This window comes from Dichomitus squalens, assembly GCF_000275845.1.
Source record: "Dichomitus squalens LYAD-421 SS1 unplaced genomic scaffold DICSQscaffold_3, whole genome shotgun sequence".
In the NCBI taxonomy this organism is placed as follows: Eukaryota; Fungi; Basidiomycota; class Agaricomycetes; order Polyporales; family Polyporaceae; genus Dichomitus; species Dichomitus squalens.
The window spans coordinates 1368140-1382955 of NW_006766885.1; the positions used below are offsets into that span (position 1 = coordinate 1368140).

At 55.5% G+C, this 14816-nt stretch overlaps 6 protein-coding genes and 1 non-coding gene across 7 annotated transcripts; 4 read left to right on the forward strand and 3 right to left on the reverse strand.

Moving 5' to 3' along the window:
* Nucleotides 1-3: 3 nt before the first annotated feature.
* On the forward strand, nucleotides 4-2892 carry DICSQDRAFT_50767 (ribosome biogenesis protein tsr1; the record flags this gene model as incomplete). The annotated part of the gene is made up of 10 exons (XM_007361994.1): nucleotides 4-57; nucleotides 104-164; nucleotides 212-491; nucleotides 550-1060; nucleotides 1123-1595; nucleotides 1651-1903; nucleotides 1965-2135; nucleotides 2188-2398; nucleotides 2455-2592; nucleotides 2657-2892. 10 exons carry the CDS (start codon nucleotides 4-6, stop codon nucleotides 2890-2892), a joined length of 2388 nt encoding a protein of 795 aa, XP_007362056.1.
* Nucleotides 2893-3231: 339 nt separating this feature from the next.
* DICSQDRAFT_144077 (uncharacterized protein) lies at nucleotides 3232-6675 on the reverse strand (the record flags this gene model as incomplete). The annotated part of the gene is made up of 17 exons (XM_007361995.1): nucleotides 3232-3660; nucleotides 3714-3783; nucleotides 3836-3906; nucleotides 3958-4027; nucleotides 4084-4308; nucleotides 4364-4446; nucleotides 4504-4615; nucleotides 4680-4707; nucleotides 4758-4996; nucleotides 5053-5162; nucleotides 5213-5333; nucleotides 5392-5694; nucleotides 5748-5875; nucleotides 5931-6001; nucleotides 6057-6207; nucleotides 6285-6430; nucleotides 6489-6675. The coding sequence occupies 17 exons, from the start codon at nucleotides 6673-6675 to the stop codon at nucleotides 3232-3234; spliced, it is 2544 nt and encodes an 847-aa protein (XP_007362057.1).
* Nucleotides 6676-6962: 287 nt separating this feature from the next.
* On the forward strand, nucleotides 6963-8742 carry DICSQDRAFT_50615 (uncharacterized protein; the record flags this gene model as incomplete). Its single annotated transcript, XM_007361996.1, has 5 exons — nucleotides 6963-7632; nucleotides 7689-7801; nucleotides 7860-8268; nucleotides 8327-8445; nucleotides 8503-8742. The coding sequence occupies 5 exons, from the start codon at nucleotides 6963-6965 to the stop codon at nucleotides 8740-8742; spliced, it is 1551 nt and encodes a 516-aa protein (XP_007362058.1).
* Nucleotides 8743-8801: 59 nt separating this feature from the next.
* Nucleotides 8802-8894, forward strand: DICSQDRAFT_t24. The gene has a single exon. It is a non-coding gene; the product is annotated as a tRNA-Lys (tRNA).
* Nucleotides 8895-9150: 256 nt separating this feature from the next.
* DICSQDRAFT_133041 (uncharacterized protein) lies at nucleotides 9151-10889 on the forward strand. The gene is made up of 7 exons (XM_007361997.1): nucleotides 9151-9241; nucleotides 9293-9328; nucleotides 9386-9431; nucleotides 9494-9548; nucleotides 9612-10049; nucleotides 10128-10239; nucleotides 10297-10889. Exons 1-7 carry the CDS (start codon nucleotides 9227-9229, stop codon nucleotides 10693-10695), a joined length of 1101 nt encoding a protein of 366 aa, XP_007362059.1. The 5' UTR covers nucleotides 9151-9226; the 3' UTR covers nucleotides 10696-10889.
* Nucleotides 10861-11797, reverse strand: DICSQDRAFT_178002 (yippee-domain-containing protein). The gene is made up of 5 exons (XM_007361998.1): nucleotides 11603-11797; nucleotides 11493-11548; nucleotides 11368-11424; nucleotides 11193-11296; nucleotides 10861-11141 (listed from the first exon to the last, which is right to left on the reverse strand). The coding sequence occupies exons 1-5, from the start codon at nucleotides 11690-11692 to the stop codon at nucleotides 11080-11082; spliced, it is 369 nt and encodes a 122-aa protein (XP_007362060.1). The 5' UTR covers nucleotides 11693-11797; the 3' UTR covers nucleotides 10861-11079.
* An 844-nt stretch (nucleotides 11798-12641) lies between these two features.
* Nucleotides 12642-13604, reverse strand: DICSQDRAFT_152632 (uncharacterized protein). Its single transcript, XM_007361999.1, has 3 exons — nucleotides 13394-13604; nucleotides 13028-13338; nucleotides 12642-12957 (listed from the first exon to the last, which is right to left on the reverse strand). Exons 1-2 carry the CDS (start codon nucleotides 13571-13573, stop codon nucleotides 13099-13101), a joined length of 420 nt encoding a protein of 139 aa, XP_007362061.1. The 5' UTR covers nucleotides 13574-13604; the 3' UTR covers nucleotides 12642-12957; nucleotides 13028-13098.
* Between the last annotated feature and the right edge of the window lie 1212 nt (nucleotides 13605-14816).

Consider the following 14816-nt stretch of genomic DNA (forward strand, 5'->3'; position numbering starts at 1 on the left):
AACATGACGGAAACAGTCCATCACCACAGGCCTACACTCAAACAAGCAAGTAGTATCGTGTTACTAGCGACTGCTCAACGCTAACTTTTGAATTCATCCATAGAAAAACAAGCCATTCAAGTCTAAGCACGCTTCTAAAGGTTCCCTCAAGGAGGCTGCGAAAGGTCGCGTACTCCATCCCTCCTCCGTTCAATCTCTCACACTTCAACAGGACGGACGCCCCACCAGTCACCCAAAGCCAACCACACTGCCAATGCGGCAGCGCAGCTCCGCATAAACCGCCGTAATAACGCAAAGCAAGCTCAGCTCAAGAGGCGCCAGAGCCTTGTCTCGGCTACCCGTATATTCAGTGGGACGGACGGTGCGCCGCGGGTTGTCGCCATCGTGCCCTTGACGGAGGACGTGAAGGCGCGAGACGTGAGCGCAAAGCTTGCGCAGGCGATCGACGGAGCAGTCGAGGAGGACGAAGCGAGCGGACTGCAGAAGCTCAGGTGCGTTCTTTCCCCTGTGGAGTTCTGCGCGGGCTGCATCCTGAGATTACATGTGTAGAGCAGACAGGTTCAAGACCTCCTTGCAATTCATCCCCCTTCCGTACCGGCAGCTGTATGCCATCCTTGACGCATGCAAAGTCGCAGATTATGTCATTTTCGTGCTCTCGCCAGACGTCGAGGTCGACAAATGGGGCGACACACTCCTCCGCACGCTTCAAGCGCAGGGCCTCCCTGAAGTGGTCACCGTCGTATCTTCCAACCAACCCATGGACCCGAAGGAGAAGTCCGGCATCATGAAGTCGCTGCTGTCCTTCATCCAGTACTTCGTGCCGAGCCAATCAAGGGTGTTCGACATGCACCACGGGGCGGACACACTCAATACAGTGCGTGCACTATGTGAGGGCAAGCCGTCGGACGTGAAATGGCGAGACGGTCGCTCGTATATTCTGGGAGAAAAGGTTGACTGGGTGGACGGCGCGCTGAGCGTCATCGGGGTCGTCCGCGGCGCGCACCTCTCTGCGAACCGCCTCATTCACATACCGAACTACGGCGATTTCCAAATTGACAAGGTGCGCACCCTCATTCACACGCGTGCATGATTTCGCTGGGCGCTCAAAGCGGTACATCTTAGATCGTCTCTGCCCCTCTCCCAAAACACACCAAACATGGCGGCGGGATGGACGTCGAGCCCCAGCTCCTTGCAGAGCCCGACGCCTCCTCCGCCGACTCGCTCGTCTCAAGCAACGACCCGGACGACATGGCGAACGAGCAGACCTGGCCGACGGAGGAGGAGATGCGCGGCGCGTCCAATGGAAACGGTCACCCGGATGCGGTCCCCGACGCGAAGACCGGGACGACGCCCAAGGCGGTTCGTAAGGTACCGAAGGGCACAAGCGAGTACCAGGCGGCATGGATCATTGACGAGTCCGACGAGGAAGATGCGGAAGGGAGTGGCGAGGGGGAAGGTGGCGAGCACGGAGAGGTCGAGATGGAGGAAGTGGAGGAGATGGAGGAGATCCCGGCTACGGAGGGAACTGAGATGGACGTGGACGATAAGCGGAGTGTGGCGTTCCAGGACCTTGACGAGGCTGAGGAGGCACGACAGTGAGTCGTTCACTTTCCTCATCTCTCTGACATTGCTTCTGACTGGGCTGTACAGGCTGCAGTCGTGGAGAGACCGGAAACGCGAGGAAGAGGACGATACTCAATTCCCAGACGAGATCGACACGCCCCTGGATGTGCCCGCACGGACGCGGTTCCAGAGATACCGTGGCCTGCGCTCCTTCCGTACAAGCCCATGGGACCCATATGAGAATCTACCTCGGGACTATGCACGGATATTCCAGTTTGAGGACTTCAAGCGGACGGAGCGAGCAGTGAAGCGGCGGGCAGAGGAGGAGGGCGGAGTTGAGGTACGTTCACCGACCCCATATCACGCGCATATACCGAATGAAAACGCCACATCTGAAACAGCCTGGGACCCGAGTGACGGTCTACCTCAAGGATGTTCCCAATGAGGCCGCTCGAGTGATCCCTGGGCGACCATTCACCGTCTTCAGCTTGCTCCAGCACGAGCACAAGAAGACTGTCCTCAACTTCACTTTGCAGCGGAATACGGAATACGATGGCTCGGTACGATCCAAGGTACGAATACCCTGTTCATGTGCTTGGGCAAGGATTTGATTGTGAGCGTCAGGACCCTCTCATCCTTTGCGTCGGTCCTCGACGAATCCGCGTCAACCCAATTTACAGCCAGCACACTCGTGGCGGAGGCAAAGGTCCGAATAACGTGCACAAGTTCGAGCGGTATCTCCGCCACGGCGTCACGAATGTCGCTACAATCTACGGGCCTGTGGTGTATGGTAAGCAGCCGTGCACCCTTCTACGGGAGACTAATGACCCGCAAGGTGAGCACCTCTCTTCACGACCTGCATGTATGCATGTGGGCTGACTGTCGGGGAAGCACCTGAACTGGTCGCGATGGGCAGTTTCCTGCACCCGGATACGACACGCATCATCGCCAAGCGTATCATATTGACTGGCCATCCGTTCAAAATTCACAAGAAGACGGCTACCATTCGTTACATGTTCTTCAACCCAGGTACGTGCCTCCCCTTACAGCCTACTTGATCACCTCTATCTTACTAACACTCCCCGGTGAGTAGAGGACATCGCGTATCTCAAGCCAATCCAGTTGCACACGAAATACGGGCGGACAGGGCACATCAAGGAGTCGCTCGGTACACACGGGTACTACAAGGCGCACTTCGATGGGCCGATCAGCCAGATGGACACCGTGTGTATGTCACTGTACAAAAGGGTATACCCCAAATGGGGCGAGACTTGGAAGGAGGGCGAGAGTGCTCCGGCTCGCAACCAGGACGACGCGATGGACGAGTAGGATCTTCATGTTTGTATAGTTGCTCAGCGTGTACCACGGGTTGTATCTAGCGCAATCTGTATCCGTATAGCATCTGGAGACGTTAGACCAGTACAATCGGGTATGGCGGGAGATTGAGTACGCCTAATTCTAGCAGAGATCGAGCAAGACATCAATCCTTCTGCCTGTCATTACTGACGAGCTGGTGCTAGGGCTCGCGAAATCGAAGGGGGACGGAGTGCTTCCTTCCGCTACACAATGTTTGTCCCCTCTCCTGATCGGGTGATGTCGCCTCCGTAGGGCCTGACAAGACCGCTCCCCAGCAGTGTCCGATACGACGTAGAGGAGCCCAGAGTTGGTCTAAGACGGAGGCAGTGTCTCTCTCCTCAGCCCGAAGCTGACAAATCGCTTAAAGTCCGAGAACACTTCCCGCTTGCTCGCCTGGTCGGACCTAACTCCATCAGAGCCAGTTGACGGGGCGTTCGCCACTTGGGGCGACGACAGCGCCGCGAGAATGCTCTCGCCCGCCGTGGCGCCCGGAATGAGCGACACGCGGCTGCTTCCGGGGCTTGTCAGGTTCGCAATGGAGCCCGGGTCCATGTCGAGCGAGGAGAGGAAAGACGTGCTCTCGAGCTCGGGTTTGGTGCTCGTGATGGTAAGGAAGGAGTCGAGGAGGTCGTTCTGTGCGGCCTTGGGCGTACCCTTGAGGTCGAGGATCTTCTGGAAGTTGGAGAAGGAGGCGTCGCCGATGACCAGTGTGTAGTTGAGAATAAAACCTTCAGCGGGATCCTGAACAGTGTTGTCTGAATAGGCGGGTTCAGAGACAATGTCAGAACACGCACCACCGGGGTCACGATGACCTTCAGCAGCGCTTCCAACCTGGTCGTGTGCTTGTTCACACTCTTTGTGTAGCTAGTAGATAATATTAGAAAAGGGCTTCTAATACGTTCGCCAATAAGCATACTTTGACGTCGTGAGTGCTTCTCCGGGTATCTTCAAGAGGCAGGCCTTGATAGCTTGCAGATCGATCAAGAGCTGCGAAGCAGATGAACTCAGGTGATAAGAACGTAGAGGAACTTTCCTCACCTGCTCTGCGCCGATCTCCAGCAATGGCCTGCTCTTCACCAGAGCGTTCGTGAACTTGGCCAACACCGTACTGGCCATTGAATTAGGCCTTGTACTCATAGGGTCGCACTGCTCGACATCACGTACCTTGCCGCCTTATCAAAGTAATTTCTTATATACTTCTTCTGCTCAACCAGCGGCTTGACCGCCTCAGCGATTTGTTGAATAATGCTGAGCAGGTCCTGGACATAGGCAGACTGCCCGCTGACCAGCTTCACGGTCGTCCAAGGTGTACGCGAGAGCATGTTAAACGGTGATTCTATGGCGGATTCGAGCACACGAAGCATCACACCAATTGCTGCAGAGATCGCGCTGATATGTCCATCAGACAATGAACTGAGCTCAGGAATAAAGGCCTATTGCTTACCTCACAAAGAGGTCCCGCTCCTCCTGTAGCGTGATTTTCTCCTTGAAAGCTTCATCGCATTTCTCCCTGATGTTTTCCTCGAGCTTGAACGGACGTCAACGAGACACTCCGCGCGAACGATGTTGCCGGAGTGCACTTACCTCAAGAGCCGTTGTCTGGCAGTAATCGGCCGTGTTGATGAGCGTGCAGGCATTTTTGAGTTCAGCAAGGTCGTATCGGGTGTCTACGGACTTTCGCGTGAAGTTCGCCGGTCTATCATTCAAGGAAAACTGTGCATGAGACTCCGTTAGAGAGGTATTCGCATTCGCGGCACTACCTTCGCAAACTCTGCACAAGTACCTCCTCTGCAAGGGACGGTCAGACACAATATCCGTCAACCACAGACACTATTTACCCGCATATATGCGCAACCACTTCTTGAACAGAGCGCATAGGTCGTACAGCGGCTGGCCCGTGAATAACCTGGCGCACTGGTCGAGCGTTTGGGCGTAGAAGTAGAACAGCTCGGTAGACGATGGAAGGACGAGGACCGGGGGTGCCCCTTCGTCGTCCGCGCTGCTCGAGGTAGATATGGCCTCTAGAGAGGAGCGAGACTTGGAGCCTCGATATTGCGCGAGCATGTCTGACAGGATTCTAGAATTTTGCGCTCAGCTGCGACTGACATGACCATCTGGAGAGTAATTGCTCACTTGTCCTGTGCGTCAATATAGACACCCATGTGCGCCTCAAATGCGGACGTGATGGGTTTCGATGGGCGCGTGGCGTTCACTGGCGTCGTCGCCTTCAAGATTTCGCGCACCTAGGACTTCGTGAGTTGATAAGAGAGAGCCGAAGAAAGATATGCCATACAGGAGTGGAAAACTTCTTAACCACTGATGCCTCGAACTCCATCGTCTCGGCCAGGGTATCGAGGAGCTGCTTCACGGTAAGTTTTGACCCTGCTTTCGACAGCAACGCTGTCATGTCATCTCTGGTGTATATACGCATAGTCAGCACCGATCTGGCACCATTGATGCGCATGGACAAACCTTGTGATCTCGATAAACTTTGCGGTCAAGAACCAGCCAGTTTTCCACTCGGCAGGGAAAACTCGGCCTTGTTCAGTCTCATGTGTCTGGAGCAATCGTCTGAACCACGCAAAGCGCCGGGATATATTGTCTAGCTGCCCTGCCTCATCAGTAGCACGGAATATGCGACGGTATTCCTTTAGCTCCAGTGCGACATAGCGCTCAACGAACTGAGCGCGGACTTCCGGACCCAAGACGTCTAGGACAAGGCAAGCATCTGCGACCACAGCTGGCTTTATGGGCTTTGCAGGATCCTGCATATAGCTGCGTGCTGTGTAAGCACATGAGATAAGCACATCCGTGGCTAGGAGACATACAACTTGTCCCAATCCTGGTCAATCATTGTGCGTATCTCTGTTTGGATCTCCTGTATGCGCCGCCATAGTCGGGCTATCCGCGGCACGGAGGTATAAGGCTTGAATGACTGGCCGATCTGCTTGACTGCCTGTAGCACGCATGTCAAACACGCAATCGCTCATGGTGAGACGCTGTGAACGTACTGCGAGCGACTGTACAATGTCGTGGTACTTCCGCTCCTTGATCTGGTCCTCCAACTGGCTTAACGCGTTCACTGAACGGACGGAGATGTCAGAGGGAACGTGTAGTGGAATGCACAGAGCGCGCACCAAGCATTTGCAGCCTTTTGAGCGTCGTCATACTCAGGATGAGGTTCTTCTTGGCCAAGTCAAGGACCTGGATCTCCTTGGTAATGTTTCGGACTACAGCCTCGGACTCCGTGGCCTTCTCGCGTATCCGGGACATTTGGCCAAGAAGGTCCTGCAACACAAGATGACACAAAGGGAGTGTCCTTAACATACAACAACATGCAGGACGATCTGTACTGGCTCACTCACCGAAATCATCTCCTGTATGAGCTGCATTCTGCTCGGGTCCTGGTCCTTACGCAGTTCCTCCCGGAGCGCATTGATCTCTGCCTGGAGGTCCCGCTCATATTGTGCCAGTCGCTCCTGAACGGCTTCTAACTGTCCCAGCGCAGCCTCTGGGCACGCAAGCAAGTTACAGACATGCCAGTGACGTCTTACGTGCACTGGGCTCACCGTCGGGAAAGTACTCGTTTAGGACTCCTATGGGATCAAAATCATTCGTGAGCTTGTCCAGAGGATCCGTGTCCGAAGTCGTGTGCAGCTCAAGGATACGTTCGATAGACAGTATGAGCTCTGGCGGAAGCTCGTCCTCCCGCAACCTGAAAGCTGGCGTAGGTAGGCGAGCGGCTTCGACTGCCATCACAGGGTAATCTAGAGCCGTTACCAGTTGGTGGTGTATGCTCCTGAAACAGGATGCCAGCGGTCAAGAGAGAGACTCGTGCGAACGCGACCGAGTCCGACAGAGGCGGAATAGACAACAGGGAGCGTAGCCCGGACCGACGTGTGATCGAAGCGCTACCGGCGCCTTTGATTGTCCAGGGCGGGATTTTCCTTTCTCAGAAATTTTGGACTTCGTCTCTGACCTCCACCCCGCCCACAGTGACGCTGGGCCCGCCGCCGTCTGCAGCGGGACCCTCCCATAGCGCTATGCCAGCTTCTAGTGCTAACGCGGCCGCACAGACTTCTTCTCCTGCACATCTTGCCCCTGCCGGATCGCCTTCTTCTGCCCCTCCCTCATCCACTCCCGGCCCGTCCGTTCCTGCGAACGCATACACGACGCAATTCGCTGTCCAGCCACAGCCTGTTTCGCGATCGTACTACGCGCCACCACAATATCAGACCGGCACATCTCAGTCTGCCTCTCAGCCGTACCCCGCACAAGCGACGTACTACCCTCAGCAGCCCCCACCTGGTCCAGCGCAGCCTGCGGCTGGAAATTACTCGTTTTATGGCTATCCTCCAAATGCTTGGGCGAATGCATGGAATACTGCCACGTATCAATATCCTCCTGGCACTGGCTACTCTTACTCGTACGCTCCTCCGCCACAGGGCTCCTCTCAGACTGCTGTTGCCGTCTCTCCTGCGCCAGTTCCAGTACCCGCCCCTTCAGCTAAGCAGAAGTCTCCAAGCTCATCTCCTTCACTTCCGCCAGCGTACAATAAAGACTGGGATGCAGCACTCAAGTCGTTCTTGTCCTCCATTGGGTTCTCTCAGGCGTTGCGGGGGTTTGAGGCAGACATGTTGGTATTGAACCCGGAGTGGGAGCGCAAGAAGGTTCCCCTTGCCCTCGGAGAGCTCATGAAGGATCTCATGGTACGTGCATGCTCGATCATGATTGCACATATCGTCTCCTCACGAGCTCTTAGCAACTAGCTCAGGCGAAGGAGGAGAACCAAGATGTCGGGATGCAGAAACGTCCTCTTGACGAGCGCAAACTTGACTGTGTTCACCTGGCGGACGGAGTGACACCTCGCCCCCACAGCTCGGTTAGTCCGGTTCTCACTCCGTTTTACCCGCTAAACGGACCTGGACTTGCTGCGCTAGATCACGAAGGACATATCCCGCTTTCTCGCTCAGAACCGTGCTCGGAACGACGCGTCCAATCGTAACGAGTTCCTCTTGTCCATAGCCGAAAAGCGCAGGCGTCTGAATGAGAACGGAGATCCCGAGCCATCTACTTCGATACCGTCCTGCGCGCGTACGGACGCGAAGACGCAGAATAGAGACTTACAGATGAAATACGACATCGCGAAGAACGAAGACGGCCCGCTGCGCCGAACAATGAAAGCAGGTGCTCTGCCGGGCTCTGAGTCGAGTGAGGCCACCGCGCAGGCTAAGGATGCTGCCAATGCTACTGCCCCTCGCGGTGTCGAAGACTATCCGAGTGCTGAACGATATTCTGGCTTTGACGAGCGTTTGCAGAACATTGAGAAGCACCTTGCTGTTCGCTATGGTAAGTGCTAGTCAGCCTCCCCTTCCTGCCCGAACTGCTCACACCAGTGCGACTGCAGTCCCTTCTTTACCACGATCCCTTCTTGACCGTCTCAAGTATCTGGAAGACCACATCATTCATTTGGAGAGGGAGTACCCACCATGGGCGGCTCTCCACTTCAACCAACCAAATCGTGGCGTACGTGCACCATCTGTTGTTCTATAAGTATCCCATTGTTCATCACGCCATGCATAGTGGCCGCCACCTCCACGAGCGACGCCTATCATCGTGCCCTCTCACCTCACCTCGACGGCTCACAGGCAGCCTCAAGCCGCTACCGAGTCTCAGACGGCCGAAGGATATATATCGGAATCAGCATCCAAAGAGGTGAAAGGGAAGCCAGGGCGGCGGACGAAGTCTAGTTTACATAGGGCAGTAATGGAGAAGCTTGAGGTGCAGAGAGCAATGAACGACCTTGCAGGTGATGGCGGATGAAATTCTCCCTCCTGGTTTTTTTTGACGGTCAATGGGCTCCGTTTATTTCAAACTTTACAGCCCGCCTAGCTCAATCGGATAGAGCGTCAGACTCTTAGGCGGGTTAAAGTCAGGTGATCTGAAGGCTGCGAGTTCGACCCTCGCGGTGGGCTAATGTTGAAACGTTTCATGCTTTTTTCACCCCTTTTATGCCATCCGTCGGACACAGCGAAATGTAAGTTTTTGGGGGAGAGGAGGAGGAGTCTCGGGCTAGCCTTGTACATAGCTTTGTCTTTGTGCGGCTGGCTTTGGTGCAAAGCAGCACCGCTACTGAGCAGAACATGAGAAGGGAGCTTACCATTCTGGGAGGCACGTGCCGAGATCGATTAGTGCAGGGCGGAAGGCCTATTGAAACAGTAGCCGACCGTCCTCCTCGGTCCACCATATAAATCCTCCCCTACCCTCCCCCTCCTGCCATACAAGTCGTCTCACGGCTGTCCAAGATATGCATACGATTCAGGTATGTCCAAGTCGTCTCCGGTCGCGAAGACAGGCTCATCCGTCGCATTAGCAACAATATTGGGCGGTCCGCGAGTATCTCAGCCCCGTACGCCACAATTTATGAGGACCGTCATGCGACAGGCCAATTTTGACGTATTTCTAGGTTCTCAAAGAGAGCAAGTTCAAGGAACACGGCCGCATCACCCCTGGTATGCTCTCGATCACTCCATCCGTTGCCTCCGGCGTGCGCTAACCCGGGAGCTTCCCACAGAGGAGTTCGTCGCGGCAGGCGACTTCCTGGCGTACAAGTTCCCCGTCTGGTCATGGTACGTCCTTCCTCCTCAGCACCTGTCCTTTGCATGGTTAACGCGTGTGGCCTGTCCTCGCAGGGAGAAGGGCGACGCGTCGAAGGCGCGTGACTACCTCCCCGCCGATAAGCAGTACCTCCTCACGCGGGGCGTGCCCTGCCTCCGGCGCGCGAGTACGCTCGCGTACACGGATGCGGACGAGGACGCCGAGCGGCTGCTCTCCTTCGCGGACCCCAAGGACGGGGTCGCGGGCGGGGCGGAGGAGTGGGTCGAGACGCACGCCGGACGGAGCGCTGGCGGCGACGCGGGCGGGCACGTCGGCACGATCGACGACATCCCCGACGTGGACGATGCGGACGGGGAGGTTGCGGGCGCGCTGGGGCACCTTAGCTTGGGTGGGGGAGGCGTTCCGGCGGACATCCCGGACATGGACGAGATCCCGGATATGGAGGAGGACTTGGAGGACGAGGACGAGGCGACTGCTGCGGCGCCGAAGGCTTCGAACGTCATCACTGCTGAGTGAGTGCCACATGCTCCTGCTTGCGCTGCTGATGTGGCGAAGCGTTGCTGACGGGCTGTTTGTGACGGGGGTGGCAGCGAGGTGGAGGTGGCCAAGGGCAACCTGTTGCAAGTGCGGACGTACGATGTCATGATCACGTACGACAAGTACTATCAGACACCCCGCATCTGGCTTGTCGGCTATGATGAGGTACGGTCTCATCATATGTCCTTGTGTCCCTTTGCGCGGTCCTCACACAATGTGCAGAACGGCACGCCCCTCACACCCTCGCAAATCTTCCAAGACGTCTCCGCCGACCACGCCTTCAAGACGGTCACCATTGAGCCGTTCCCTCATTCAGCGTCGTTGCAAGCCGCGTCGGTGCACCCGTGCAAACATGCAAGCGTGATGAAGAAGGTCATTGAGCGGATGAACCAGGGCATCGAGGAGCAGCAAGCAGCTCGCCGGGGTGCAACCGGGAAGGATGGGAAGCAGAAGAAGTGGCTCTTCCGCCGCGCGAGCGGCAACGGCAAGGACGACAAGGCTGTCTCCGCAGGTGAGGAGGAGGTCGAAGGCATGCGTGTCGACCTCTACCTCGTCGTCTTCCTCAAGTTCATCGCATCGATCGTGCCCACGATCGAGGTCGACTCGACGGCGTCGTTCTAGAGCTCCCCCGGCTCGAGCAGGCGAGTGTAGCGGCGTCTAGAATGGTATTGGGAGTGTACGATTTCGGGAGTATATCTTACGTTGGGTGGGGTCGTAGACGCACGAGGAACGAATGATACCTGGGACCCTATGCAGATCTTGCTTCCAGAGGTTTTGTACCACTATGTAAATCACGCAATGTATATAAACGACCAAGAGCATCACTCGTTGCACGACTTCGTGAACGTGATCGGTTGATAGTAGCAAAGTGAGCAAACTAGGCCTCCTCCTGGGCTCGACGACGACGACGACGACGACAACGACGACGACGACGACGACGACGACAACGACGACGACGACGACGAGGATAGTACAACGAGGGGATATCGCTGCAACTGAGTAACGTTAGTCGTCCAACTTCCACTTGTTCTCCTTCGCGAGCTTCTCTCGTTCTAGGAGGTATTTCCCTGCGTTTACACAGTAAGCACCGGCATCGCTGATAGCAGCGAACGGCGTACCTTCCTTGTACTTCTGCGAGTTATCGGACGCTCTATGGTAGTACCAACCCATGCGTTCGTTGCAGCCCATGCAATACACATCTGCCACAGTGTGCACCCCCGTCCTGTGCGCATCGATGACATCATTAGTTCAAAACGCTCTGAAACTACTCGGCCAGTCGTAACATGTACTCACAGCAGGGGACGGTCTTCCTTCTTCCCCATCTTCAGGTTGACTGCTGAGTGCATCAAGCTGAGGCCCGAGTCAAGTCGTGAGAAAGGTAAGCTTGAAGTATAGAAAGTACAGTGGGAGATTCCTACAAGCCACGTCCATCCCGCCCTGAGAACGCCTTGCTGATGAGCTCGTCTTGGAGAGCCTGTTCCGCGAGTCAATTAACCCGATCTTTCCGTATAAGTCTCTCGGCACGCACAATAACCGCTGTGCACTTCGCACAGGAGAACGTGGGGTGGCCAAGGTACGTCGTGATTACCTGAGACCTAGTGTCGGAGGTCGGAGACATGGTTGGGAGCTGCGGTGCTCGCGGTACTGGACATAGATATTCTAGTATTACAGCGGCAGTCGCTGAAGCGAGAACATAACCAAGAAATGTAATGTCTTCGCCGATGTGTTCAGTGTTCGAGGGGAACCACCCAAATCGGGATTCCAGTGCAGCGGCGTCGATGCACGGGACCCGGGCCGAATGATCGTGATGGCGGCATAGCACGATGAAAATGTCTGCAATCGCCACTAAGTACAATTGTAGACTGCAGGCTACCGTATCTTCGACACTGGGTATAGGCAAGTTCTCTATGTAAGTAAGCATCGCGGGTGAAGACGACAGTATCCAGCTGCTTTTTGATATTATTATCATTGTTATTATTATCATCATCATCCTGTCTGACTACAAACGCAGAAGGAAGACGCGTAGCGCCTTCGCCTGTCTACCATCGTAGCAGCGTCCTATCGACAGTATCCAGCTGCACAGGCAGACAGGTTCAAGCGTCGGAGACCTCGCTTGATGTTAAGGCTGGGAAGGATACAGAGCCTGAGGGACGGACTGCGACACTTAGAACCTGCCAGAGCAACCCGTTTTACCCGTGTTCGACAAGGGTCTGTCTCATCATGTCCACACGGACGGCAGCAGCGTGTCCCTTCTCTACTATCACAGAACTAGTCGGTCATTGAGCAGATCAACGTCGCCGGGATGGAGAAGTAGGGATCACATAGCATACCGTGACCGATACTTTGAGTGAGCATGCTATGGTCGGACACGGCTGCCTCCTGTTGAGAGCATATCTACATACTAGCTGTTAGTGGTGCAATCATTATCACGGCGACTACTATAGTCTGGGGCGCCTCTCTCCGAGGGATCGTCCGTTGCGTGTGCTTGATTGACGGCAGAACAAGACGCGACGACAATGGTGCGACGGTCCGGTCTGAGCTCGTTAGTCCTTGAAGTGTGATATGGAGTGCCTTGAGTCCATGCCGGGAGTAGTGGGGACCGCACATTTGAAGTATCATTGTATAGGGGAGGTGCAACGCGGAGTCCAACGACAACCAGGACCCAGGCGCGTTCCAGTACATAGCCAGACGGCGGTGGAGATAAGGGCATGGGCGTCGTTCGGAGACGTCAATTATAACGGAATATCGTGATGCTCCGGAAGCTGGGCTATACCGGGTACACATGCGGCTGCAGTGATTGTGCAACCGAAGGTCCTTGTTCGCATGGTCGATGCCGGCTGCAGCTTCCTTCGAAGTAGATCAGGGGCTGTTCAGCTGATCCGACTGTTGACAAGGACCATCACGCCAGAGAGTTAACGTGAATTCTCACTGCGCTATGGAATCTATCACAGACCTTACGGGTACTTTGCAGGGACAACCGTGAGCCAACGGCCTGGTCCTAGCTAGTCTTGCGCGTACAGAAGATTAGACAATCGCTTCATAGGCAGGTGGCGGCTCGGAGGGGACCGGGGAGGGCGGAGGGTGTAGGTCGGGGATAGGACCGCTATGAGAATGTTGGCGATGATGTTGATGAACATGAATGGGCTCTGGTGTTGGCGTCATAGGCAGCAAGGCGGTCTCTGCCTCTGCTGTCAGCGTCACAGGCAGTAAGGTGGTCTCTGTCTCTGCTGTCGTAGTAAGGGGAACGGCGCGGGCCTGTCGCAACTGAGTCTCATCTCAGTCATTGCATTGCGACTCTGAATGCGGAGAGTAGGCTTACAGGTCTGACCTGGGGAGCAGGAGGGCGATCATCGCGCGACGCGTACCGCAGGAGCGCGATGAGGATGGACAGTCCTCCGATTCCGCCCATCACCCCGAGTACCACGGGGACGATGGACTGCGGGGAGCCACCATTGGTGCCGCAGTCACCTTCACATTGCCGGATCAACAGGGAAGGCATCCTGGCTGGTTGGATTTTGGGTGCAGGAACGAGTCTGCAGCGGACCTAACGTCGGAAATGCGGGATAGCGGATGCATATGTTGATAGGGATAGCACTGGGGAAGACATATATATCACTGGCTGTACCAGCATGAGGCTGTGCACTCGTAGATGGCGTCCACGCGTTCACGTGGGGGCGCGACACATCAAGATGTACTGGAGTGTATGGCTCAGGAACCGGCGAACATTATCGCAGGGAAAGAGCTTGGCAAACGCGACAGATGGCTGGCAGAAGGCGTATAGCGATGCTAAAGGCTGTGCTGCCGCCCGCAGTCAGCGTACTAGTACTGCCAGCGGCACCATGTAGAATCAATGCCGCTGACTCGGCAGCTGTTCCGACCACAGAAGACGAGTATCAGATGATTGCCCTCATGCCAACGAATCACCCACTAAGATATGAACACCGTAAGCGATGCAGTATGGCAGTGTACAACGCCCCGAGAGATAACTAGCAAAGATTCTTCACTTTATAAAGTACGGCATCAAGGAGCATAGAACATACAGTAACTTGTTTCTGACAGTGACAACGAGAGGAGCACACGTTATAGACAACCTCGTTGATGTAGGGTGTATGGCCGTTTGCTGTTAAACTCTGCGGGGTTGTTTTAGTTCGTGATGTAGTCGATGCGATACAGTCTGCTGCCGTAGGACATGCGATTACTGGGAGTGCTTGTCCGGCGTCGGCTTTTTCAGTCTTCCAGATTCTGTACGCAATTGTTGACATGGGATCGCAGATCGGAGAAGAAGCGGTTGGCGGAGTCAGACATAGTGAGAGGCGAGCCAGCCCCTCGCTCGTTTCCGGCAACGCGATCGATGCTGTCAACGCAAAGGTGAGAGGGGCATAGTAGGTACGCGAGGAATTGGCAACGACCATACTGATCACAAGCTGAACCTAGCAGCCTCAGGGAGGCCTCAAGCGTCAGAGACGAGACGAGACGAGACGAGACGTTTCATTCTAGCTAGCATGATGCGACAGAGCAGAGTATGGAGAGAGGGATTTGGGCACTTAGTGCGTGAAGTGATTTGTGTCCGACGGGAGTCTCGTAGTATTCTCGCCCGCCGCAGCGTGTTTCTCCCCAACCATGGTGAGAGCGGCCCAAGCGTCGTCAGGCTATCACAGAACCAGTGAGCCTGCGAGCCAGACGTTTGAAGATGGGAGAAATTTACGCATCCTCACATAATGAGCGGACATTTCGCGATCGGA

What these genes read in the sequence shown, in the direction of transcription:
- DICSQDRAFT_178002 (XM_007361998.1), bottom strand. Translation starts at nt 11,692, where the DNA reads ATGTCTCCGACCTCCGACACTAGGTCTCAGGTAATCACGACGTACCTT. An exon ending in GGGCGGGATGGACGTGGCTT is followed by an intron (nt 11,425 to 11,492) that starts GTAGGAATCTCC and finishes CTCGGGCCTCAG; the next exon opens with CTTGATGCACTCAGCAGTCA. An exon ending in AAGGAAGACCGTCCCCTGCT is followed by an intron (nt 11,297 to 11,367) that starts GTGAGTACATGT and finishes CGATGCGCACAG; the next exon opens with GACGGGGGTGCACACTGTGG.
- DICSQDRAFT_152632 (XM_007361999.1), bottom strand. Translation starts at nt 13,573, where the DNA reads ATGCCTTCCCTGTTGATCCGGCAATGTGAAGGTGACTGCGGCACCAAT. An exon ending in CTGCTCCCCAGGTCAGACCT is followed by an intron (nt 13,339 to 13,393) that starts GTAAGCCTACTC and finishes GATGAGACTCAG; the next exon opens with TTGCGACAGGCCCGCGCCGT.
- DICSQDRAFT_133041 (XM_007361997.1), top strand. An exon ending in TCCGCGAGTATCTCAGCCCC is followed by an intron (nt 9,329 to 9,385) that starts GTACGCCACAAT and finishes ACGTATTTCTAG; the next exon opens with GTTCTCAAAGAGAGCAAGTT. An exon ending in TCGAACGTCATCACTGCTGA is followed by an intron (nt 10,050 to 10,127) that starts GTGAGTGCCACA and finishes CGGGGGTGGCAG; the next exon opens with CGAGGTGGAGGTGGCCAAGG.